The following is a 25,684-nucleotide window of genomic DNA, read 5'->3' as shown; positions in this document are numbered from 1 at the left end:
GCCCCATGAAGACAAAGTTCAATAGAACTGCTTTTCCAAATTGTCTCATTTCCAAGAGGAATCCTGTAGTGTGTGGTGCAGGTTCCAGGACTTCAGCAGACCCGGAAGATAGACAGGGACACATGTAACAAACTTCATGATAGCTCTGTTGCGCCAGCTCTGAGCGCCTAAGATGACAGACCCTTATGGTGATGCTGATGGGTCCTTGCTTGTTGGTACCAGCTGCCACTAATTGTAAGGCTATGAGAAGTCCCTAAGAGGCCAATGATCTTAGCTACTCAAGTCAATGAGGAACCTTCACCTTCCCCGGAGCCCATCACCCTCTCTCCAAGGCCCCAATCCCACAGAAGTGAAAGTTGAGTTCTATCTTCAGTTAACTTGGAAGTCATGGGTAGGGGCAGAATTCCCCCAGAATTGGGACAACTGGAAGTAACACTTAGTCAGGGTTTCCCTGGCAACAGTCCTGGAAGTCTTCTGGCAGTTCCAACGAGGCTACATCTAAACCACCTCCAAAGGTCCCACACAGGTCTTGTAAACCACGGGGCCAAGGGCGGGCCCCTAGTGTATCTACCTCCCAGGTAACCACAATGTGCATGCCATCAGATGCTGAAGCCATTATTACACAGATGGGGGTGCAGAGCAGAGGAGGGAGATGGAGTGACAGATGGGGGGTCAAACTGAAGGCATTGTGGCCTTGGTCGAGAACAGGCTAAAAGCGCAGGCTTAGCCATGGGATCCTCTTGTGCCTCAAATAGCAATGGGCCCCAACAGCTAAGAGTTAAGTCTGGCTTCTTAGACTGTCCCTCTGTCTCATGCTAATGATGTCATTCTAATGACCTCATCAGCCTGCCATCATAATAGTCATTGCTTCCACTATCTCATACCTTGTGGTTCTCCACCCAAAGCTTTTGCATCCACAGATCCCTGGGTCTGGAAATGCCCCAGTCCCCCCAACCCTAACCCCACTCATTATCTTTCACTTCCTTCTAGGAACAGTTCAACTTTCTTCTTTCTCGTCAATGTCTCCTGGTAGAAGACTGTTTGGGGCATATTCGTTCTGCCTCTGATTATAATTAACTATGTACACATGCCACCTCCATACACTGTGAACTGGAAGTCATGGGTGGATGGCATGTTAGCATACATTCAGATTGAGTACCTATCTCTTGGAGCTTGAGATGCAACAATAGGCAGCCCAAATTGGGATCCCCACTTTTGGGAGGTGTTCTAGATCCAGGCTACCATCTCAGAAGCACGTCAGAATCACTGAGAGATAGCAGCAGTGATGGGCAGGGGAGAGACAGGCAGCTCAGAGGTAAGGGCAGGGCCAGGTCAAGACGGGGGAGGAGACCAGACCAAGCAGAAGTTGCCCTTCTCCCATGTCTACCGTGAAGACCAGATGGTGAGGCCTTCAGAATGTTAGCCTCATCTCCTCTTCCTGTTTCTCATATACCCACTTTCACTTCCTAGAGGAGGGACAGGCCAAGGAGTCCAAAGCCGGCACTGTGCTCTCCCTGAAGAGGGCTTGCAGTTACCTACCTGAGCTCCAGACAGCCGAGCTGCAGAGCCATGCCTTCGCTGACCTTGCTGGCATAGCGTTGCATGTAGTCGTTCCGGAGCTGATGAGAGAAAGGCCATAGGTCAGACTCAGGCCCTCAGTGTTCCTTCCCAGAGCACAAGCCGGGGGGAGATGGGTTAGGAGGTGCAGTCTAGTGAGAGGAGGTATCACTGGAGGCAAGTTTTGATGTTTCAAAAGCCCAGACCACCCCCCTCTCTGCCTCTTCCCTGCAGATAAGGTTCCAAGTATCAGGTACTGCCCCAGTACCATGTCTGCCTGCCTGATGCCATGCTCCACACCATAATGGTCTTGGCCTCACCTTCTGAAACTGTAAGACTAAGAAACTCTTCTATAAATTGCCTTGGTCATGGCGCCTCCTTACAGCAATGCAAAAGCAACTAAGACAGTTTGCTACCGTGGACTAGTGTCTCCATCCCCATCTCCCACTGCCGTTTTGGAGATAATAAAACTGAAGCCAGGCCTAATGGGTCAGGCCCGTAATCTCAAGTACTCTGGATGCTGAAGCAGGAGGAATGCAAGTTCAAGGTCTCTTTGGGCTATGGGAGTTTGTCAAGGCCAGCTCGATCAATTTAATGAGAACCAGCAAGGTGGCATGTGTCTTTAATCCCAGTATTTGGAAGACAGAGGCAGATGACTCTCTATGAGTTCCAGGCCAGCTTGGTCTACACAGGGAGCTCCAGGACAGTCAGGTGACATTGACAGACCCTGTCTCAAAAAACAAATAAAATAAAAAGGAGATGATGTGGTGGTGGTGGTGGTGGGGAATGGCAGAGGATTCAGCTTAGAAAAAAGATCAGTGGCCTAGCAGGTGTGGTGTCCTAAAGCCTTTAGTATTGTAAAATAAATAAATAAACAAATGAGAAAAACGGTGCATAGTAAGCGAGAGAGAAAAATGAAGGAAGGGGGGAGGGAGAGAGGGAGGAAGAAAGACTTGGGGGAGGAGTTGGTAACTTATCTAAGCACATGTTGTTAAGTGGTTATAGATGTCACTCAGAGCTCAAGAAAAACCTGGCTTGATGTCTGGCCAACAAGAAGGGAGGTGCAGGCTAAGAGCAGAAAGCAGCTGGTGGTGCCTGCTCCATCCCCGCCGCTCGGAGCATCCTTTGTGCAGGTGCTCTGTTGGGCCCTCGTGGAGTCCCAGGGCCTGTGAAAGAGGCCCAGACAGCTCAGGAGAGCCAGCTAGCACACTTGAGAAATTTCTGTGAGCTGCCGGGTGCCACGTGGTAGCTCAAAAGAGGCCACGACAGGAGCATTTACACCATGAGAATTGGTAAGAACTACAAGGCGTGATTGGTTCTTCCTCAGGCCAATTCACCAGCATACTGCCGTGAACATCACTTGTTCCTCACGACAGCTCTCTAAAGCAGATGTCTTTATTATTATTCTAGACTTAAAGAGGAGAAAACAAACTCATGCAAATGAAGTCCCTGGGAATACCAGGGTGGCTGCTGGCAAAAAAAAAAAAAAAAAAAAAAGGAAGCCAATGGGCTGGAAGGCACACCTCACTGCTCATGCACCAACCTGCTTTTTCCTGCTTCACTAGCCAGGTACCTGGTCACACAGAAGCTCAAGAGGAGCTGGGGGCATAAGAAAGAGCCTCGGGGGAAGCCTTCTACAGGGCTGGGTTTTATCTTGCCACCTCCCCTGCAGAGAATGGATGCAACTCAGCATTTAAAGTGTTCTAGGACACCAGGGTGCTTTTCACCTGTTGGTAAAAGTACAGCAGTGTGGTTCTGTCTTCTTTCAGGCTCTCCATGAAGTCTTCCGGCAAGTAGCGGATCTGAAGGTCATACCTGTAACAACACAGACTCTGGTAGACGCGGGAGAGCAGGACTCCCAAGAGGAGCCAAAACTACTCTACCCCTCAGCATGCAAAGGTATCCAGGAGGGCTCTGCTCATGAATCCGGAGCAGTTTCTTCTTTTCCTGGTTTTTACTGGGGAGAGATCCATGCCAGGGAGGTCACCAGCAGGCCCTGGGGTTCACGGCTAGCTAGCCCTGACTGTCATCTCTCCTCTCCAATGGATACTAGCTTCCTTAGTTCAAAGGCCAGCCCTCAACCTGGGCTCCTCTCCCTTCCCTCCCTCTGTTCCTCTTCACCATAGCACCAACAGCATCTGGTCTGTGCCTCGGTACTGTCCCGGGATGGGGATTCACTATGAATCTGGGTTAGATTTTGAAAACACTCGCATCAGGACACTGTGGGACAACTAAGAGTAGGAAGCCACTCCAATTTTCTAGGAGATTCTGAGCTTTGGGAATGCTCGAAGGGAGGGTGCCATTCCTACCTCCACTCAGCTTCCACGTGTAGACATTCGTACTTGTCCTGCACCTCGCCCACCGTCATCTGTGGGTGCAGCCAGTGGATCTCATCTGATTTCATGTGCTTCAGCCTCAGCCCATAGCACTCAGCCAGCTGGATGTTGGGCCCTATTCGCCCACTCAACAGGATGGAGGTGATGATCTCCTAGGGAGGAGGCAAGAGGGCTAAGAGTCAGGGTACCTCCCGCTGGGCTCTCACAGGCTCCCCATGCACAGCCTCTAACCCCGTGTGGCAATCTGTCGTGGGTATTTTTCATTTCGGGTTCTCTAGCAGCTAGCGCAAGCCTTGGTACACACTGTGTTCTAGCCGATGAATGAACAATTTGGCAAAGTGAGACAGACATAGAAAGAAGTGGGAGGAGATGGCAGAAGTGAGGACAAGATGCAGAGGCTGAGAGCACAGATCAAAACAATTAGCACCAGCTGAGCATGTGCCCCGTGACCAGCCCCTGCTGGACGGTTTCCAGTCTAGCCAGCAGGATGCAGTACAGGGCCAGGCTCGGCTAGGTCTGTCCCACACATGACTTCACTGAGTCCACGTGACATAAGGAAGCACATGTCACCACTGCATTGTAGCTGGCAAAGAAGCCCGATGCTGGAGCTAAGTTGGTATTGGGAGCCCTGGACCTTTAAACTCGAGTGTTCTGCTTTGCCAAGCTGACTCGGGGCATGGCAGAGCTAGAGGAGAGAGAAGAATGAGAACGACTTTGAGGAGCTGAGTGGTACATTGCCCACACATAAGCACGATCTCAGGAGAGCTGACAGAAAGGCACTAGCCTTCTTGTTATGTTTTCTTCTGGGGAGGGCTCTTTTTGTTCTTTTACCCACAGTTCCATACCCCACAGTTCGGTGCCACCACTTTCTGGCCCAGACAGAGAGCATGAAGATCCACTGCAGGGCTGCCTGGAAGCCTACCCGTAAGGCCCTGACTGGCCCACTCAGCGGCTGGTGCCCACAACTCTCACATGGGCCCACATCCAGCGAATGAGCTGAACCCATTCCCGGCAGGGCGGAGTTCCCTGGGCACAGACTTGAAACCTCACAGGCACTGACCCATGTGAGCCTTGAGTCTGAAATGCATGATTACCCAGCATACCCTAGTCTACCCCAGCCTACCCTAGCCTACCCCAGCCTACCACAAACTACCCTAGCCTACCCCAGCCTACCACAAACTACCCTAGCCTACCCCAGCCTACCACAAACTACCCTAGCCTACCCCAGCCTACCACAAACTACCCTAGCCTACCCCAGCCTACTCATCCCATCCCATCCTACATAAGCCGACACCAGCCTACCCCAGCCTACCACAAACTACCCCAGCCTACCACAAACTACCCTAGCCTACCACAAACTACCCTAGCCTACCCCAGCCTACCACAAACTACCCTAGCCTACCCCAGCCTACCACAAACTACCCTAGCCTACCACAAACTACCCTAGCCTACCCCAGCCTACCACAAACTACCCTAGCCTATCTCAGCCTAGTCATCCCATCCCATCCTACATAAGCCAACACCAGCCTATACCAACCTACTCCAGCCTACACCAACTGACACCAGCCGACACCAGCCGACACCAGTCTACCCCAGTCTACCCCAGCCTACACCAGCCTACACCAGCCTACACCAGCCTACCCCAGCTTACAATAGGCTACATCAGTCTACCCCAGCCTACACCAACCTACACCAGCCTACACCAGCCTACCCCAGCTTACAATAGGCTACATCAGTCTGCACCAGCCTACACCAGCCTACTCTGGCCTACACCAGCCTACCCAAGCCTGAAGGCTGCAGTCTGTCCAGAGAGAGGAGGGATACTCCATTGTTTAGACTGTATGTTTTTGTAAACATGCCTCCCAAGAAGTTGCCCAATTTAGTAAGCAAAGTACAATTAATTCCTTTATTGGAATTAGAAGAAAGTGTGTTTCTTTTTCTCTGAAAATGTCAAGACTAATATTTAAGTAATGTTAGTTTAAAAGAATGTCCAAGCTATGCAACAACTGGACACCCTGGAGTCTCAGTCCAGCTGTCTCCTTCCAATTCTCTTGAACTCCATGGACTGTGAGCTAGAAGACCCTCAACCACAAAATTCCTTTCCTCCTAAGAAATATCTGTCAGAGAAACTCATTTACAATGGTCTCTGAGATACACGGGGTTGGGGCGCAGGGGAGCAGAGCTCGGGCCAGCAACTGAACATCAGCTCTGAAATCAGAGCTAAAGCTGACGGGGGGTGACACATCTCCAGTGGCTCCAGAGAGCAGGGCATGGATGAGCACATCAGGGCAAAGCTGTGAAGCAGGCGGCTGTCATTATCTCCACCGGCTTCTGTTCCTGGCCTCCCGCTCATCTCCGCCCACGTGGTCACCTTGATGTTTTACCCAGAAGGTCTCATATGGCCACTGAGTTCCACCTGAAGTTCCCTTCTCTGGCCCTGGAATCCAGAAGCCCCCCCCCCCATTACCAAAATGAAATCTATTAAGCTAGCATCTCATTTTGTAATAGCTAGGATCCCTAAGAAACGTGGAACTGAAAAGTCTCTAAGACGTGGAAAGTAAGTGCAGGAGTATAAGAGCCCTCCTGAGCACGAGCCCAGCTTCAGCAAAGACCAGATGTTGTGACTCACTCCCAAGAATGATCCACGATAGCTCTTTCTCCACAGTTCTTCTTTAAGGTTCTATATATATGCATATACATACATAATATATTATATATAAACATATATATATATATAATTTTAAAATAAACCTATAAATTTTAGCCATACAATACTGACATATAAATACACTCACATGACCCACACACCAATTAAGATACATGTCTCCACATCTTTAGACAGTCTCTGTCTGGGTCAGCCCTTACAGCTAACTCCCTCTCCCACATCAGCCACCATCCTCTCTCCTAGTTTCAGTGAGTTTTGCCTACCCTACAATTTCATATAAATGGAATTATTTAATGTTTGGTATTTTTTCTGTCTAACTTCTTTCACTTAGCATAATGTCTAAGATTCGCCCACATTGTTGATATATTGGTATGTAGGTATGTAGTTTCTTTTAATTTCCACTTATTTATTTTTTGAGACAAGGTATTATATAGCCCAGAATGATATTGACCTAGAAATCTGCCTGCCTCAGTCCCCTAGGTGCTAGGATTACAGATATATATGTATGCATGTATGCATGTATGTATGTATGTATGTATGATCACACTCTGCCAACGTTTCTTTTTCTCTTGTTTTGTTACCTAGGGCCTTGTATATGGCAGGCAAGAGCTCTATCAGTGACCTATGTCCCCAGCTTCATTGTTCCTTTTTGGAGATGAGTGATGGTCTAATGTATCAACAAGCAGTTTATTTTATATCAACAATATGTTCATTTATCCTCTGTTTCTAGAAACCTAAGGAATTTCTGTATTTTTAACTGTTGTGAAAGTTTGCAAGTTAATGTAAAGTGTTTCCGTGTATAAATGATACACGGGTATTTGCTTTCAATGATTCCACACAAGTAGAATTACTGGGCCGAGGGTCTTGGGCTGTGTAAGAAACTGCCGGGGGTGGAGAGGAGGCTTAGGGACTGAGAGAGAATAATGAAGACAGGTTTGAACAGTTGGTTCTCTCCACCTTTTCCCTTCATTTTTACATTACTTCTCTGGGAATTTTGTCTACACACGTCTCCAGATTCAGATGGTTGCATCTAGAACAAAGAGGAAGTACCAGGGCCAGAATGAAGTGGTTTTATTACAAAGAGCTAAAACACTTTGGACAGTGTTTGGTTCAAGGTTAACTTTTTTTTTAAAGCATTATTTTAACGCAGAAATCTCTTACAGGGTCTGGTTTAAACTAGATTATAAAAACAAAATTTTGTTTTATCCTTGTATCTTTTTACCCCCTCCCTCCCTTTACGCCTTTCTTTCTCTTATAAGTGGTGGTAGGGCCCAGGGTTAGAGCAGAAGACTGGGGAGCTGGCCCTAACAGGCAGTCCAGGGACAGAGATAACTCAGTGATGGTGGAATCGGTCACTTCCAGGGGAGCTGAGCAAAGGGAGACATGTATCGAAAATAATGGGAACTTCTTACTTTAGGGAAAGTAGTCAAACTGTGGGGAGGGGAAAGCTAGGGAGGATCACGCAATCAGGGATTGTTTGGAAATGGTGGCCTGTGTGGATTGGGGCGGGGAGGATGTTGTGGTTTGAATTGTCTTTCCTAGAGCACGAGCAAGGAACTCAGGACCGCGAGGGGTGCACCCACATACTGAGACAATGGGGATGATCTATCGGGAACTCACCAAGGCCAACTGGCCCGGGTTTGAAAAAGCATGGGATAAAACCAGACTTGCTGAACATAGTGGACAATGAGGACTGCTGGGAAGTCAAGAACAATGGCACTGGGTTTTGATCCTACTGCACATACTGGCTTTGTGGGAGCCTAGGCAGTTTGGATGCTCACCTTACTAGACCTGGAAGGAGGTGGGAGGTCCTTGGACTTCCCACAGGGCAGGGAACCCTGACTGCTCTTCGGGCTGATGAGGGAGGGAGAGTTGATTGGGGAAAGGGGAGGGAAATGGGAAGCGGTGGTGGGGAGGAAGCAGAAATCTTTAATAAATAAATAAATAAATAAATAAATAAAATGAATTGTCTTTCCTAAAAGGGCTTAATGAGCAATGAATGCCATGTCGTGTTTCAAACCAAACCTAAGGTTTAGTTCCTAAGCACCATTCTTCAGGGAAAGGGCCCAGGGCGCTTGTAGAAACAGGTGGTTCTGGGGCTGGGAGGAAAACACGCAGCACACGGTAAGTCTGAAACATCACTTAGGACCAGAAATAAAAAAGGCTGGAGGATGTTGGGCATTCCTAACAACTACACACGATCATCCTGAAGTGCCCACATGAGGCAAGGCTGAGAGGGCCCAAGCTGTACGTTCTTTCCTGAGGGTGGATGTGGAAGTTGCTGGGACAGACAGCCTCACTGAATGGTATTCCCACCTCCTACCCATGTGACCAGCCTGATTACTGGGGTTGGATTATAGAGGATTTGGCTGATCTTTGGTTCCAGGTGATAGGACTGACTTTGTTATTCGTGTTGGGGTTCTAACATATGGAGGGCCCATAGTTTCAGAGGTGGGTGGGTGGGGTGGGGTCGGGGCACTGGCCAACCATGTACTGGCTTTTCAGACTGTGAAGACCAACCATGTTCTTGGAAATTGTGCCTTTGATTCTGAGAGGTAGCCTGAGCTGGAGGGAGGAGAAAGGAAGGCCAAGCTAAACAATGTGGCCAAAGAGCCCACCCGTCATCAACCATGCCTTCTGTTGGAAGCCCTAGTATGTTCTGATCCAGGACGCTCACCTGGGAGAGCTGGCCATGCACATTGGTATGCCTAGCGGTTGGTGGATCCTGAGTTCACAGAGGCTTCCTGTTTGGGGTTCTCTCAGAAGTTCTGTGTGCTTCTTCATTGACTGAGGTTCATTTGTATCCATTAGGATAAAGCTACAGTTTTAAGCATGACCCTTTTCCCAGTTCTTTGACTTGTTCTAGTAAATTATTGAACTTGAAGAGAAGGTGGGAACACACCAATTTGTAGTAAAAGTGTGGGTGGCTCAAGAGCTGAGGTAAGGGGTTTCTGGTGAAGCGGGCCCTTAGTCTGTGAAGTCTGTTAGCTGTGTAACTGTGGAAACACATTGTGTGAGGACTTCATTGCAAACCATGTCCATCCTTCAGACACAGCCTGGGGAAATTAATTTGATGCTCATAACTGCATAGAAAGAGCATCGATATGGTATCACACAAACTAGGGTATGACCATGCTCTTTGGAAACAGGGCCCATAGGACCCGAGCTGGATCTGAACTGAAAGCCTTCTTTCTGAGGACTAGCTTTTAAGGTACCAGAAGCAGAGTGTAAACATTCAAAGCAGGAAAACAACCAATAATCTTATTCAACTGGTGCCTGAGAACCACAGCAACAACCAGCATGACTCTCTAACCTTGGGGGTGCACAAAATCCTTGGTGGTAGCCAACAGTTTTCTAATTGGACTTAAGGTCAGCACAATAAGAGAAAAATCACAGCTGATACTAGAAACCTAGTCAGCCACCTGAGGCTAGTAAAGTCAGGGATCTTGGAGGAGACTCTGTAATCAACACTTTGCTAACTAGTATAAGCCCCAACTCTAAATATGTATCCCTATACCCACAGATAAGTGTAGTTCTCTCCCTTCATCAAGCAAATCCTCTTTGCAACAAATGGAGATCATTAGAGAAACTACAACCAATCAAAATGAAGTGATGTGGTGCCCAGTCTCAAATGATACACTTCCAACACAAATCCTGTACCCAGGGCTCAGGGACCATTGTAGAAGAAGGGGTGAAAAGATTGTGAGAGCCACAGGAACAGGGATTTGCTGAGACTGTGTCTCCTGGGAATGTCAGAGGTTACACTCATGGAGTCTCATGGACATGGCTGCAGAAACACAAACTGAGCAAAGATGACACCAACAGACATGATAAAATAAAAGGGGGGAAAACTCACATAGCCTCAATTCTAGACAAGGAACTACAGGCCACTAAGGAATGCTAGGAGCAGCAGGAACCGTCTTCCCCAGGAAAGGGTGCACCAACTGGTTATCCAATACAGAATAGTCAGTCCTGAAAACATACATGCAAGTAACACCATATGCACTTAGTAAGTATGTATTTGTTTAGTAACACACGCACACCATCACCAACAACAATAACAATTAAAGAGAAGAGGTCATGAATTTGAAAGAGAGCAAGGTGGGGTCCATGGGAAGGTTTAGGAGGAGGAAAGGGAACAGGGAATTGATGCGATTATCACAAAAAGTGAGATTATATATACATATTTATATATGCAATACACACATATATATGTATATATACACAAATATACATACATATATATGCATAAACACCAAACAAACAAACAAACAAAAACTAGGCTGTGAATCTAGTTCTGACAGGACAGATCGTCCAACAGGATGACAAACTCCCCGGGCCACACTGTCCCCTTGTGTTCCTCTACCCTTGCCTATCAAGCTGCACACAGTTCTGCATTCAAGACCCAGCCGCCATCTGCCACGTGTACACTATGAAGAGCTATGGTGCAATGGTCCCAGGGAGCACACAACCCTCAGCCGTGGAGAAGCATATGCACACAGGCTGGAGGATGAAAAGGCTTCCGGTTAGGGAGCTCATGTGCCCTGCACCACCACCGGCCCTACCTCCCCTGTGCTCTCTCACACACGCAAACAGCAGGAGCAGCAGTGTTGGTCCCAGGCCCCCAGCTCATCAGCTGCCTTTAGTGAGTCAATATTTCCTTTTCTCTCAATAAAGCATCCCTTAAAAATGACAGTACATGATGTTTCCCTACTCACTCAGTTGCCATATGGAACCTAGTTTTGAACAAGTGCTGGCTCTTTAGAGAAAGAAGTCCAGGGTTCCTTTTGCTCCAGGAAGACCTTGCCTTCTTCCCATACGAGGACTTCCAGGTGCTGAAGGGCAGGCTTTCTAGCTGCCTTTGGTTGCAGCCTAGATTCTAAGAGACTTCTGGTACTTTCTTGCAAACATCTGTATTCCTAGAGTTTTCCTTCCTTCTTGGTTCATTTGGCTTTATTCAAATTATTAAGTAGTGTGAAGACTCCAGATAGCCATCCCCTCCTTCTCTGTTCTCTGACTTTGCCACTTGCAGGTCAGAAACAAAGCAGGAATGTGTCTGGATAGTTTGTCCCCACACCCCAGAGGGTTTACAGTCAGGCATCATATGAGGACTTTTCCCTTGGTGATAGATCACATTCAGGAGAGAGGTCCCATAAGATGACATCATCAGTGACGTCATTACTAGCAGTTTGTATATATCTGCTTTCTAGTGTTCGTGGGTTTGTGTGTGGCATGCATGCATGTATGCATGCCCACATGGGTGTACATATATGTGGAATCAGAGGTTGATGCCAGGTGTTTTCCACAATCCCTCTCCACCTCATACGTTGAGGCAAGGTCTCTCGCTTCAACTCTGAACTCTTGAACTTTGCTAGTCTATCTAGCCAGCATGCTCTGGGATGCTGTGTTTCTGCCTCTAGAGCTCAGGAATCGCAGGTGGGCTATCATAACCACCAGTTTTTATGTAGGTGCTAGGAATCTGAACTCCAGTCCTCATGATTGTGTGGCAAGCATTTGGCCTACTGACTCATCTCCCCATTCCCTCAAGTTTGAGATTGCAGAATGATGTAACCCTCCCACTACTAAACAATCCCACAAAGATCATCCAAGTATCAGACCTCCCCCCTCCCTCTTCTTCCCAGTACCATCCATCCCAGAACCATCTCAGCGACCTCTCTGTTTTCATTATGCTCAATTAGTTTAACAAATATCCAAATTTTCCTAAAATTTCTTTAAGCTTTTTCATATTTTTGGCCAGGTTACTTTAAATAACAACAACAAAACCCAATGTGATAGCTGGGACTCTCCCACCACCCACCACCAAGATAGCTTGGTCCCCACCCTCCTACATCAAGATAACTTGATCCCCATCATCCTCCACCAAGATAGCTTGGTCTTCACTATCCTCCACCAAGATAACTTGATCTCCACCATCCTCCACCAAGATAGCCTGGTCCCCACTATCCTCCACCAAGACAGCCTGGTCCCATCTGTTCCATTGGTTCAGTTTCATGTTCTTCCCTCCCTGCCATGCTTGAGGAGAGTCCTTGTCCATGTCATTCCATGCAGACCTCTCTCCTGCATGCTTCTGATTCCCCAGAGCTGAGAGAATTTTGGGTTCCTCCCCTGGATTCCTAGGAAGCATGGTGAGGGTGTTTAGGAAGTCATTCCTTACTCCCCTGGATTGACAGGGCTTTTGGTTCCTCTATGGACTCCAAAGAACGTCAAATGTATACCCGGCAGCATATTGTTATGAACTGAATTTTGTTTTTCCAGAAAGATATGCTGGAGGCACAACCTCTGCTTCCTTTCCCAACCCTTGTTGGGAAATAGAATCTTTGGAGACTAGTCAAATTAAAATGACTTAATTTGGTAATCCCACTCCCATCTGACCGGCATTCTTATAAAGGGGGACATTAAGTCACCAAGAGAGACATGCACACAAAAATGCAAATGACAGGCCTTGAAGAAACAAGATTTGAGTAAAGGATCTGTAAGCCCAAGAACACCAAGAGCAGATCACCAGGCCTGGAGAAGAGACAAGGAAGGATTCCTTCACCAACTTCAGAGGGGGCATGGCCCTACCAACAACTTGATGTTGGCTTTCGAGACCTCAGAACTGTGACACAACATCTTTCTGCACTCCACAGGCACCCTAAGTGTGGTGTTTCATGAGAAGACTCCTTGAAACCTAATAAAGATGCTGACAAATTAGAACTGGAACAACTGGCTGACCTTGGATCAGATGGGCATAGACCATCTTTGAGTTCTAACTGGCAATTGGTTAAGCATTTCAAGAGATGCGTCCTGTCTCAAAAACAACCTTCCAGTGACAGCCCTGCACAAGAGTGCAGATTTAAATCTATTTCCAGCTCTTTTTAGATGACAGACTAATATTTCTGACATGTGGCCTGCCTTATGTCGATTCCAGGTACATAAAGATCTCAGACAATGCGTAGGATACATTAGGCTCCCAGTGAATAGTAATTACCATAATAGTAATTATGACAGGATAGCATGAGCAGGTGTGGATGTTAGCATAGACAGAAGGAAGATGATCGATAATAAAATCAGCCCCAGGATGATTAGGTCACACCCAGAGTTGATCTGGCCACACCTGCCCTCTGCAAGAAAGAGTTCACAGGAAAATGACTTCATTCTGCTTGGAGCAAAGTCCTGGAAGAGTTTTAGGGCCTAAGACTCAAGCTCAATACTGCAGTGTCTTCCTTTTCTCTTTTGCTCTACATGGAGATGGAAGGTAGAATGCCAAGAAAAAGAGTTAAAAGGCTGAGGCAGTAATAAGAGACTTATCATTTCTTTAATTGACTTAGAACATAAGAGTTGTCTTCAAAAATAAAAATACTCTGTTAAATATAGACCCAGTCTATTCAACTTCTGATTTGTTAATATGTCACAAGGAAGAGCTCTTAACGCTGAGATGAGCTTCAGGAGGAAGAAAGAATAAGAAAAGACAGACAGGAAAGTACCAGGCAGGTTAATATATTTTTTTTTTACAAAAAAAAATGTTCCCCCTACTAAGATATTTTTAAAGTTATGATTTTATAATTCATTGTGAAGTTGGCCCGGGTGATGGGTCATAATTAAGGTGTGAAGAGAGCTATTTGCTATGGAGGATGTCCCTAGAGTATTCACTTTTTCTATAGTGCTTGATGATCTGTATCAGGAGTGTCAATAGTTGACATTTGGAGTTCGTGCTGGCTAGTTCTATGTCAACTTGACACAAGCTAGAGTCATCGGAAAGGAAGGAGCTTAAATTCAGAGAATATCCTCCATAAAATTGGACTGTAGGCAAATCTGTAGAGCATGGTTAAATTAGTCATTGATGTGGGAGGGCCCAAACCATGAAGGGTGGGGCCATCCCTGGGCTAGCGGTCCTGGATTCTATAAGAAAGCAGACTGAGCAAGCTCTGAGGAGCAAACCAGTAAGCAGCACCCCTCCACAGCCTCTGCATCTGCTCCTGCCTCCAGGTTTCCGCCCTGTGTGAGTTCCTGCCCTGACTTCCTTTGGTGATGGACTAGGAAGTAAATGAAAGTATTAGCCAAATAAACCCTTTCCTTCTCAACTTGCTTTTGCTCATGGTGTTTCATCATAGCAATAGGAACCCAACTAGAAAAGGGCAAACGATTGTTTGCTATGTGTGGCTGTTTAACACCGTTGGCCACATCCCCACTGAAATCCAAGTTTCATGTCCTAGTCAAGGTGACAATGACACAGTAGAATTCTAACTAGTTTCTAGAAGAAGAGATTCAAGCGATGACGATGAGCTTTGAGTATCTGCCTAAGATCTGGACACCCCGTGAAGATGGAGAGTAGGCAGGTGAGCAGAACATTATGGAAGACTGTAACCACATTAAAAATTTAGGTGCCACTGAACTCAGCTTCACAAGCTAAGTATCAAGATCATATATATAGGAAACATGCTTATATTAATCTCTGAACATCTGTGTGCCTTCACTGCACATGCCTGAATGGAACACCAGTGATCCAAACAGATGGCTAATAGGGCATTGAACATTCTAGGAAGACATGCCCATGTTCTCAAACTTAGATCGCATTTGAAAAAGGGGGTCTATATAGATATAATTAAGTTAAGCAACTCAGTGAACAGTCATTCTGGACTCTCTGTGCGTCTCTTAACCAAGTGTATGTTATAAAAGCTATGAAAGAGAGGGCAGTATGCATAGAGAGGTGGAATGGGGGAGATGCTACCATACCAAGAGTCATCAGACACTGGAAGAGAAGAGGACGTGAGGCTCTGACACCTGCCCTTGGGACTTCCAGCCTTTAGAGCTACGAGAGAACCGTTTCTGTCATTTTAATCATTGGTTTCTAGTAATCTGTTAAGGCAGGGTTAGGAAACAAAGACAGCAGCTATGTAAGTTCCGAGTCCTTGGTTTGTACAACAGCTAATTTTCAGAGTTACTGCAGAGCAAAATACCAAAGTTTGCATAACTTATCACTCCGAAAGCATTCATTCCAAGGTGATAAGAGCTCTAAGGAGGGCATTCAACCATGAAACCATCAGATCAAAAATAGTACAACCGCACAGACACCTGACTCCTCATTTGCAGACGTCATGAGTCTATGCACACAGATGAGCTCTAGCTGGTCTCTACCCATCAGGCCTCCCATCTTCTTTGTCCTCACTGCAGTGAGTGCGCGCATGTGCAAGGAGCTGGTAACACACACAGGAAATGAGAAGGGGCACAGAGAAAGAGGAAGTATGTATGAATGTGCCTCTTTTTATGTCACAGTGTGGTACTATTCTGTGGTTTCCTGGCTGGCTCTTTCCTGCATGTTTCAAGGGCTGCTCTTATGTGGGAGACTAGCCTGATGTGGGCCAAGTCTTCTCCTAGGAATAGCTTCTCCCTTCTTCCTGTCATGCCTCCAACCTTAAGGCATTGCCCTTGTAGCCTCTGAAGAAGGGAAGAGAGGAACGCTTAGGCAACAAGAACCTGAGTCTTCAATATCTTTTTTTTTTTTTTTGGTTTTTCAAGACAGGGTTTCTCTGTGGTTTTGGAGCCTGTCCTGGAACTAGCTCTGTAGACCAGGCTGGTCTCGAACTCACAGAGATCCGCCTGCCTCTGCCTCCCAAGTGCTGGGATTAAAGGCGTGCGCCACCACCGCCCGGCTTCAATATCTTTTTTAATATGATGTTTAAAGTTTTATTTTTAATTACGTGTATATGGGAGGAGGAGATGTGTACCTAAGTATAGTGCCTGTGGAGGCCAGAAGAGGTTGTCAGATACCCTGGAACTGGAGTACAGGCAGTTGTGAGTCACCTGATATGGGCGCTAGGAACTAAATTTCAGTCTTCGGTAAGATCATATGCAACCTTCACTGCTGAACTAGGTCACTCAGCCCTCAACTTCTTCTTAAGCACTTCTAATGCCATTCATGATTTAACCACCTTCCCAGAGGCCTCTCCATTCCATGTTGTCAGATTAAGCATTAGGTTTTAGCATAGGTATTTTGGACACACACACCAACATTCAGTGCTAGCATTTCCTAAAGGTTCTTGTCTTCATATCGATCATATTAGGGATTAGATCTTAAAGATATGCATCAAGGGATGTGTAAATATTCACCCATAACACCCTGTGTTTAGTTAGGTAACAGGTCTAAACTTGAAGCCCCTGGGATATAAGCGTCTTCATAAGTATAGAGCAGGACTGTGTGTCACAATACCGGAAACTCCTCTTTCTGGGGATTCTGGGAGACTTGTGGGGGTTCACAGGTGATGGTAGTGAGCAGAAGTTGGTGCAGAGTAGGTTACTTTGGGGAACTGACTCTGCCCTCCTTACCTGCCAGGCAAACAGCACCCAAAGAACCCCTGCCATCTGGAGAGCTCACTGTGGGTAGAAAGGATACATCTGGACAGGATGGGGAAGGGTCCAGAAAGCTCCGGTTCAAGACAAAACAGAGATGAATTCTTTCCTTCGTTCCTTTTTAATTTTTTTTAAAGATGTATTTGTTTTATGTGGTCTGAGTGCTTGTCTTGAATGCATGGACGCGCATCACAGGAGTGGCTGGTGCCCACAGAAGCAGAAGGAGGAGTCAGATCCCTTGCAAGTTGTGTTGCAGAGTGTGAGGCACCATGTGGGTTCTGGGAATAGAACCTGGTCCTCTGCAAGAAGAAGCACTCTAACTACTGCACCATCTCTCCAGCCCTGCTCCCCTTTAAGACAGAGTTTAGCTTTGTAGCCCTGGTTAGCCCAGAACTTATTAAGTAGCTCAAGCTGGTATCAAATTCACAACAATCTTCCTGCCTCAGCTTTCCAAATTCTGAGACTACAGTAATCAGATGCTACACCTGGTAGGAATAAATCTTGACCACTTATTTGTACCTGGGAGGGGCTGAAGAACAGATCTAGGATGGAGATGGTACCGGGCTCTGGTAACTCTTGAGATACATTGAGATACATTATATCAACATATGGGCTTTGGCGATTCTTGAGATACATGGTATCCCAGGCACAAGCCTACCCTTTCCTTAAGATGTTCCCACATGAGAAGAAGATCAAAGGATGGGCAGAGCTGGGCACAGGATGGATCAGCAGGCGTCAGCCAGGAGAAGACAGGTTGAGCTAACCCTTCAGTGTGCTGATCAGAGAGGAATGTGACACTTAGACCTGGGTGATGGTAAAATTTATCCTCCAGGTCACGGTTGGATTGGCATTAGCAGGACACTGCCAATCAACCCCGAACTGTGCATACACACTGAGATACAACCCAGGGCCTATGGTCACCCCACCTGCAGATGAGTTGGAGATGGGGTAAGAGAAGAAAGAAAAGCAAGGAGTACGAGAGGGAGGAGAGAAAAGAGGTTCCCAGCAGCTGACATCCTTGCTACTTGTTTGCAGGTGTTGTCTTAATCCCTTCCCCAGACTGGCAAATTATCACGTTAAAGGGAAATATAATAATATAAGCCTCCATGGCCTCCACCTGCCACAGAGAGTCAGCTCCCAATGAACACAATTTTCTGTGACTACCAAAGCAAAGGGAAGTGGGGATTCCCTTTGGGGAAGGGAAGAACACACTTCTCATCCAAGCACTGAAGGTCTTTTTAGCAGCGCCTCCTCTCTGCAAAGACCAGGCACCAAGACCAGTGATTATTTTCAGACCTGTTCTGTTCTAAAGATAGGGTCTCACTGTGTAGCCCAGGCTGGCCTGGAACTCACTATCCTTCTGCCTCCGCCTCTGGAGAGCTGGAATCATAGATAAGCCCTGCCACGTCTGCTTTGCCATAGCTTTGTTTGCACACAGAGAGAAGGTGGTGAGGCATTCTCATTTATACAGAAGAAAGTTGAGAATCTAGATTAAATCCTTGAAATCGCTGGGGCTGGAGATGGCCCAGTAGGTAAGAGCACTGACTATTCTCCCACAGGACTGGGGTTCAATTCCCAGCACCCAAATGGCAGTTCACTGCTGTGACTCCAGTTCCAGCGAATCTGACTCCCTCTCACAAAGGTGTGGGAAAATGCCAATGTACGTAAAATATAAATAAAATTTAAAAAAAAAACTTTAAATTTGCAGTCTGCTGCAGTAAGGATGCTGTGGAACCACTTGCATTGTGCGGAGCAAGTCTCTGCTGCGTCTGCTGCATCACACACAGCTAAGAGAGACGGTTGGAGCTGCGGCACTGTTCTTACAGAGGAAGATGTGCTGGGCAAGTCTGCAAGGGCTGGCAGCATTTTGAGAACTGGGAGGATGGTGACAAGACATAGAATGAAACAGAAAAATTCTCTGAAGTCAAGACCACATAACAGGGGAGGAGAGCATAGGGCTAGAAATCAGGGGAGGAAGAGAGCAGTAACTTCAGGAGAATCCAAGGCAAAGATGCTGGGCCTGGGTCCCATTCCCATACACCCTGGGGACTATGTACTCAAATAGGCACTGAGCAAAATTGGTCCTTGGCACCTGGATCAAGGCAGGCCTCTGCATTGCATGCTTGCCCAAGTTCTGTTTCTATCTATCAGAGCACTTTTGTATTGTGTTTTAAAGATTTATTCATGGGCATGAGTCAATATCATAGCCTTGGTCAGGAAGCCCTATAAGAACAGGGAATTCACCCGGGTTTGGAGAGTGCCAGTGTTCCATGCGCAGGTGCCAGGCACTGGAGGTACCCAACAATATTTGTGGGATGGCAGAGAGAATATACAGAATGCTTTTCTGTGTGTTCTGATGCACATTTACCATCTACTACCTGACCAGTCCAAATTCTTTACCAAGCTCTTTCCAGAATCAGCTACCAATGGCGTTTCCACTGTTGCCACTTGAAACTAGGAAGGCCCTTCAACTACACTCAAAGAGACAAAACTGGGTGGGGGATGCCCCGCTCCCCAGTCCGTTTCCTCCAGCGTTCATCTCAGGGAATGGAGTCCTGTCTACCTGAGGCTGGCTGCAGCTCTCCATGCTTCCTCCGTGTTCTTGCATTTCTGATCTATCGCCGGAGCCTCTCCCTTCCAACCCCTCTGTTCTCTCAGCTGCAGTCAGTTCTTTCTGTAGACTGAACTGGTTAAGAGTGTACACTCTGGAGGTGGATTATCTGGGTTTGAAAACAAAACCCACCACTTAGCTAACAATTTGCTTAACTCCTCTGCACCAAGTTGCCTTAAAAGAAAGTCGCGATAATAACAGTATGTGCTTCGGAGGGGCCTTTGGAGAAGTCAGTGAGATAACATGTATGTGGGGGTTAGCTTCTATCAAATGAAAATGCTAGCTTCTGTTATCGCATTCATCACCGCTACCAATGTCACCATATCATCATCGGCATTGTCACCATCACAGTCACTGCTATCATTACTATTGTTACCATTATCACCCTGATCACTGCTAACACCATTCCGACTATCACCACCACCACCGTTACCAGGACCACCACCCCATCATCACCAATACTACTACCATCATCAGCACCATCATCACTACTGCCACCATCGCCAATATCAATACCCCATCATAACCATCATCACCATCACCACCCCACCACCACTGCCATCATTCCTACCATCATCAGTATTATCATATCCATGGCGATACCGTTACCATCTCTCCACAGACCTCTGCCTATAGCCCTACTTGCCTTCCTCTCATCTCCACCCTGTAACCTACATCAGCCTTTAAAATAGTAATTTCACATCAAACATTATATCAATGTTTCCCACGAGATGGGGTTAAAATAAAGTTATTAACATGGGTTTAACTGTCCATTTGGGGGCACTCAGGGCCTCAAACCTGCCATGTGCCTTCTCAGTTTAACCCTTTGCTGGTAATGGTGTTACTGTCTTCCCTCTTTCCTTCCTTTCATGTTCAGAAATACTCTGTTCTATTGGCTAATTCTCTCTCCGTGTGCCAAAGGCCTCCTGTGCTGAAACTGCCCAGAAAAAAAAAAATTGTCATCAATGACATGCAGTCCTGAAGACAGTGAGTCTATTATTGGCTTTATCTGAAGACTTTCTTTAGTATCATCCCACACTGTCAACTACTCCTGTCCTGGACTCCCCCTACCTCTGTTGATTTCTCTTTTCTTTTACTATCTTTTCTCCCTCAGCTCTTTGAAATCTGGCTTCTGGAAGCCTCACTGGAACCCTTCTCTTGCTCTGCTCATTCTTCATAGATGGCCCAGTGTTCTGGCATGTCATCCATTGCATGGTGGTACCCAGATCCTCTTGTCTAGGTGCTGTCTTTCTGAGCTGCATGCCCGCCTTCCTCCATAGGGGTGTTTCCAAAGGATTCCAAACACAGCACACGAGGCTGAAATCTCAGGATGTCAAACACAGCACACGAGGCTGAAATCTCAGGATGTCAAACACAGCACATGAGGCTGAAATCTCAGGATTCCAAACACAGAACATGAGGTTGAAATCTCAGGATGTGCTTCCTCTCTCATCCCAGCACATGATGCCAGCACCCATTCTGCTGCCCAAACCAGAGTTTGAGTCATCTTTGTCTCCTTCCTTTCACTCCCTCCCCACATTTAATTAGTGATCAGTTTCTGTTGACTTCACCTTCCTGATGGCCACATATCTATTGACTTATCTGTTTCTAAGAACACTCTGTTCATCCAAGTCCGTGTTTCCCTCCCACTGTAGCTACCCACCCCCACAGCCCATCTCCCACACTCTTCCTCTCTCAGTCTCTTCTGCTCTGGTACAGAGTTTAGGGGTCATGGTGTGGGGGAAACATGCCTTAGGCTTGCCACAAAATTAACAGGCCCTACATTCAAAAAGAGGATTTCTTTAGGCAAATGAAAAATGCCACATTGTAGCCCTGTCTTAGTAATTCATCAGGCAAAACAGCCCACTGAGGGTTCTGAGAAGTCTTGCTGTAGAAGAACGGGCTTGTGATGTGCAGGGGAGGGCTGGGGTGGATATGCTCTCAGGATAGAACCCAGGGTCTCCCCGTTATAGGAAAGTGCCCTACCACTGAGCCACGATCCAGTCCTGGACATTGTTTAACCAAGCATTTCCCAAGCATCTTTGAGCATAAATCTCTTCTCCAAGCCCACCTGCTTTTAGATGCCCTTTGCTTCTATCCCCTCTTTCCTCTTTCTTCCCTCCTTCCTCCCTCCCTCCCTCCCTCCCTCCCTCCCTCCCTCCCTCCCTCCCTCCCTCTTTTCCTCTCTCCCTCCCTTCCTCCTTTCCTCCTTCATTTTGCAGTACTAGAGATAGAAACCAGTATCTCTTATGCCAGGTAAGTAATCTCTTATGCCACACCCCCAACCCTGGGGCATACTCCTTGCAGAACACCATGTGCTGTTTTAAAGTACAAATGTAGTCATTGTCTCAATTTGAAAATAAGACATATGATTGGATAAATAAAAAACAGATGTTTTCCCCCCTCTCAGAAATTAGCAGCTCTCAGACATAGCTGTGCAGGGCAACGACAGGACAGACAACCAACAGTCCTGCTTCCAGGAACCTACTATGTGCTAGATACTTCTCACCTATCATATAACCAACAGTTCTGGCTCCAGGGACCTACTATGTGCTGGGTACTCCTCACCTATCATATAACCAACAGTTCTGGCTCCAGGGACCTACTATGTGCTAGGTACTTCTCACCTATCATACAACCAACAGTTCTGGTTCTGGGACCCACTATGTGCCAGGTACTCCTCAGCTATCATCTCTAGTCCTTCCAGCAGAGCAAAAGCTGGGCAGGCTCCCATTGGGAGAATCTATACACAGATTCATTAAGTACTCAGGTCCAAGCCCACACAAGCAACCCAGATGGAGCTTCACTTGACTGAAGTCCAAGGGGCTTTAAAGTCACAGATTGTAATGGCAAAATGACATTAGAAGGTGATGTTTTGCCCACAGAAATCATTGTGAGCAGAAAAAGTCAAAAGGCTTGAGTATAAGTTCCCAGAAGAGAGTTATCCTCCACTGTCCCTGGGCCCCTCCAGACACTCTTAGCTGTTCTTGTGCTTGGGTCTACTGCCCTTCCCATAAGCCTGCAGTACACTCTGCCCTTAAATACCTGCAGAGCTTATCTTAAGGAAATGTTCAACATCCTTAGTCATCAGAGAAATGCAAATCAAAACAACTCTGAGATTCCATTTTACACCTGTAAAAATGGCCATGATCAAAAACACTGATGACAACGTATGCTAGAGAGGTTGTTGGGAAAAGGAAACACTTCTGCATTGCTGGTGGGAATGCAAGCTGGCACAACCCCTTTGGATGTCAGTGTGGCGATTTCTCAGAAAATTAGGAAACAACCTTCCTCAAAACCCAGTAATACCACTTTTGGGTATATATCCAAAGGATGCTCAATCATGCTATAAGGAAATGTGCTCAACCATGTTCATAGCAGCTTTGTTTGTCATAGCCAGAACCTGGAAACAACCTAAATGCCCCTCGACCAAAGAATGGATAAGGAAAATGTGGTACATTTACACAATGGAGTACTTACACAGCAGAAAAAAATGAAGACATCTTGAATTTTGCAGGAAAATGGATGGAGTTAGAAAACATTATTTTGAGTGACGTAACCCAGACACAAAAAGACAATTATCATATGTACTCACTCATACATGGTTTTTAAACATAAAGCAAAGAAAACCAGTCTACAATTCACAATCCCAGAGAACTTAGACAACAATGAGGACCCTAAGAGAGACTTACATAGATCTAATCTACATGGGAAGTAGAAAAAGACAAGATCTCCTGAGTAAACTGGGAGCATGGGGACCTTGGGGGAGTGTTGAAGGGGGAGGGGAGAGGCAGGGAGGGGAGCAGAGAAAAATGTAGAACCCAATAAAAATCAATAAAAAAATAAATAAGTACCTGCAGAGCCATCACACAACTCCCCTGCTTCAGAACTATGTGTGGATTCTGTACATGTGTAATACTGGCACTTGAGAGGCTGAGGCACAGGGATCCTGAGTTCAAGATTAGTCTGGGCTACAGAGTGAGTTTGAAGCCAACCTGGGCTATGCAGTGAGACCCTGCCTGGAAACCAAACCAACAGCAACTCTATGCTCCTCCCTAGCTCCTGTCCACCTCAGGATTCCCCAGGTGAGTGTTCTATACCTCCCATTACTGTGGCCACCTTTCCTTTGGACATCTATAAATATATCTCATGCTGCATGTGAAGCCCGCTTATTCACTGAGACAGCCTTCTTGCCATCATCCACCATTTCCTCCCCTTGGAAATCATGTTAACTTTTAAATGATAAATAGATGTGTTGAGCTAGCAGTGGCTGGCATCAGCTATGTACAGAAATGGTACCTCCCTGAGCAAGACTCTAGGGTCAGCCGAGGAGGGAGGAAAAGTCCCTCCTGTCAGGTGGGCAGGGCTTCCTCTCTTACGGGCTCACACTTTCTCATCAGAAACCATGGGAGGAGCAAACAAGACCCTACTCAGATCAGCCGCAGGACACAGGAGTTCACGGAACCCCAGCAAGGGTGCTCACTGGAAGGGACAGCACGCTCATCAGCGCATTCCGCTCTGGGGTGTGAAGCGTGGTGTGCTCTGTGAGAGACAGCACAGTGACCCCAGCAGCCTGGACCGCCACAGCACTAACAAAAGGAGCCACAGATGAAGTTCATGGAAACTGACTTTTGAGGCTTTAGAGCTGGTGACACAGAGCCAATTTAGCTCCTTTGGACCTGGGGAGACCTCCCCAAAGTTCCCAACTTCCTTTGTTCAGATTGTGAGCCCTCTGGGGGAATCTTCCGAGGACCAATTTCTCTTCCCTTCTCATTATGATGAAAGAGTGTTCTGGAAGAGGATCGGTGTGTTCTCATTGTGTCCATATCACGTATGTTGAGAGGCCGACAACACAGACTCATATGGTAAGTGTTCAATAAATACAGGTTAAAATCAGCCAGTACATTGTGATCCTGCACAGCTGGAGGAGGCTGACACAGCAAGCTGGAAACATCTCTCCTGATGCCAACCTGCCCCCTGCCTAGAGAGTGCTACAAGAGCCTGCTGGGCTCAAGAAGGGCTGTTTCCCTGCCCAGGATGTAGGAGGGCCAGACCAGCTCAGGAAAGAGCATCCTCCACACTTACCTGGATCTCCGTCTGCACTGTACATTTGACCAGCTTGAAGTTCTTGCCTGGATTGAAGCTGTTACTGTAGAAGCAGACCTTGAGGATGCGCACGTCCTCCTTCTCGACATCGACTGGGACCACCACCATGGGCTCCGGGGGGCCCTCGGGCCGGCGTAAAGTGCCCACTTTTACTCGGCTCAGGGGCTCAGACACCCCGGACATCCTCTCAGGCAGCAGCTAGGGCCGGCACATTGCAGTCCTGCAGAGACAACAGAGACAGCCCCAGAGTGAGCTCCTAAAAGCCATAGGCCTCATCCCCCAGGCTGGCACACCCCTAAGCTCCATGACCGAGGCAACAGCCTGTTCTCTTGGTCCTGAAAAGGTCCCCGGCTGCCTCGACTGGGGAGGCTGTGGTGTGGAGGAGTCAGTTGCCAAATATCCAGGTATAAAATCCAGACTCGAGGCTCTGTCTTCTCGGGAACCTGTCTCCCGCCCTGTTCTCCTCTGACACTGGCTGCCAGGCAAGAGGCCCACACTTAGCACATGCAGCAGCTGTCAGAGGAGGCGGCTGCAGCATGACACAGCACAGCAGAAAAGACAGGGAGGGAGACACTGACAAATGGGAGGAGAGGAACAGGAGCGGGGAGGAAAATCTGAGAAGAAACAGAACTTGGGACTAGGTGGCCCCAAGGGATTGAACAAAGAAGATGGCAGAGTGCCCAGATCACGACCAGGCCATTAGCTGCCTGGTCTGCCCACAACCTTAATATGAGTCAGGATTTTCATGTAGGATGCTTGGATCTCATAGAAACTCATCATGTAGAGCATCCAGCATCACAGGAAGGTCCAGCAAGGGGGGAGCCCCCACTCCCCACTGTTTAGTGTGGAAAGTAGTTTTGCATGACAGATGGGGATAGCCTGGGCTTCCGCATGATGCAGCCAGTACTGACAACAGCTTGGCTTGACACAGAATCCTTGTAAACTGTAAGAATCCTTCTAAACAGTAACTCGCCCCAAATCTCAGCTGTGCTTACCCTAGCCTCTACAGGCCACAGAACTATCAAGGACTTACTCTGCTGATCGGAAGCCATGTCACAT

At 47.1% G+C, this 25,684-nt stretch overlaps 1 protein-coding gene across 5 annotated transcripts in view; it reads right to left on the bottom strand.

Annotated features, from left to right (window-relative positions):
* Ptk2b (protein tyrosine kinase 2 beta) overlaps nucleotides 1–25,684 on the bottom strand; it is a 121,329-nt gene that overhangs the window by 35,115 nt on the left and 60,530 nt on the right. For all 5 annotated transcript variants that reach the window (XM_057785954.1, XM_057785956.1, XM_057785953.1 and 2 more), the window contains exons 2-5: nucleotides 24,605–24,845; nucleotides 3,867–4,045; nucleotides 3,285–3,372; nucleotides 1,540–1,619 (exon numbers count right to left, since the gene is read on the bottom strand). In XM_057785954.1, the coding sequence (XP_057641937.1) occupies nucleotides 1,540–1,619; nucleotides 3,285–3,372; nucleotides 3,867–4,045; nucleotides 24,605–24,808 (551 nt within the window). In that variant the 5' untranslated portion in view covers nucleotides 24,809–24,845. The remainder of the gene's footprint in view (nucleotides 1–1,539; nucleotides 1,620–3,284; nucleotides 3,373–3,866; nucleotides 4,046–24,604; nucleotides 24,846–25,684) is intronic.

The sequence above is a fragment of the Chionomys nivalis genome, chromosome 12 (assembly GCF_950005125.1).
Source record: "Chionomys nivalis chromosome 12, mChiNiv1.1, whole genome shotgun sequence".
Lineage (NCBI taxonomy): Eukaryota > Metazoa > Chordata > Mammalia > Rodentia > Cricetidae > Chionomys > Chionomys nivalis.
Note: the sequence above shows the minus strand (reverse complement) of the source record. Positions and strands in the feature narration are given on the sequence as shown.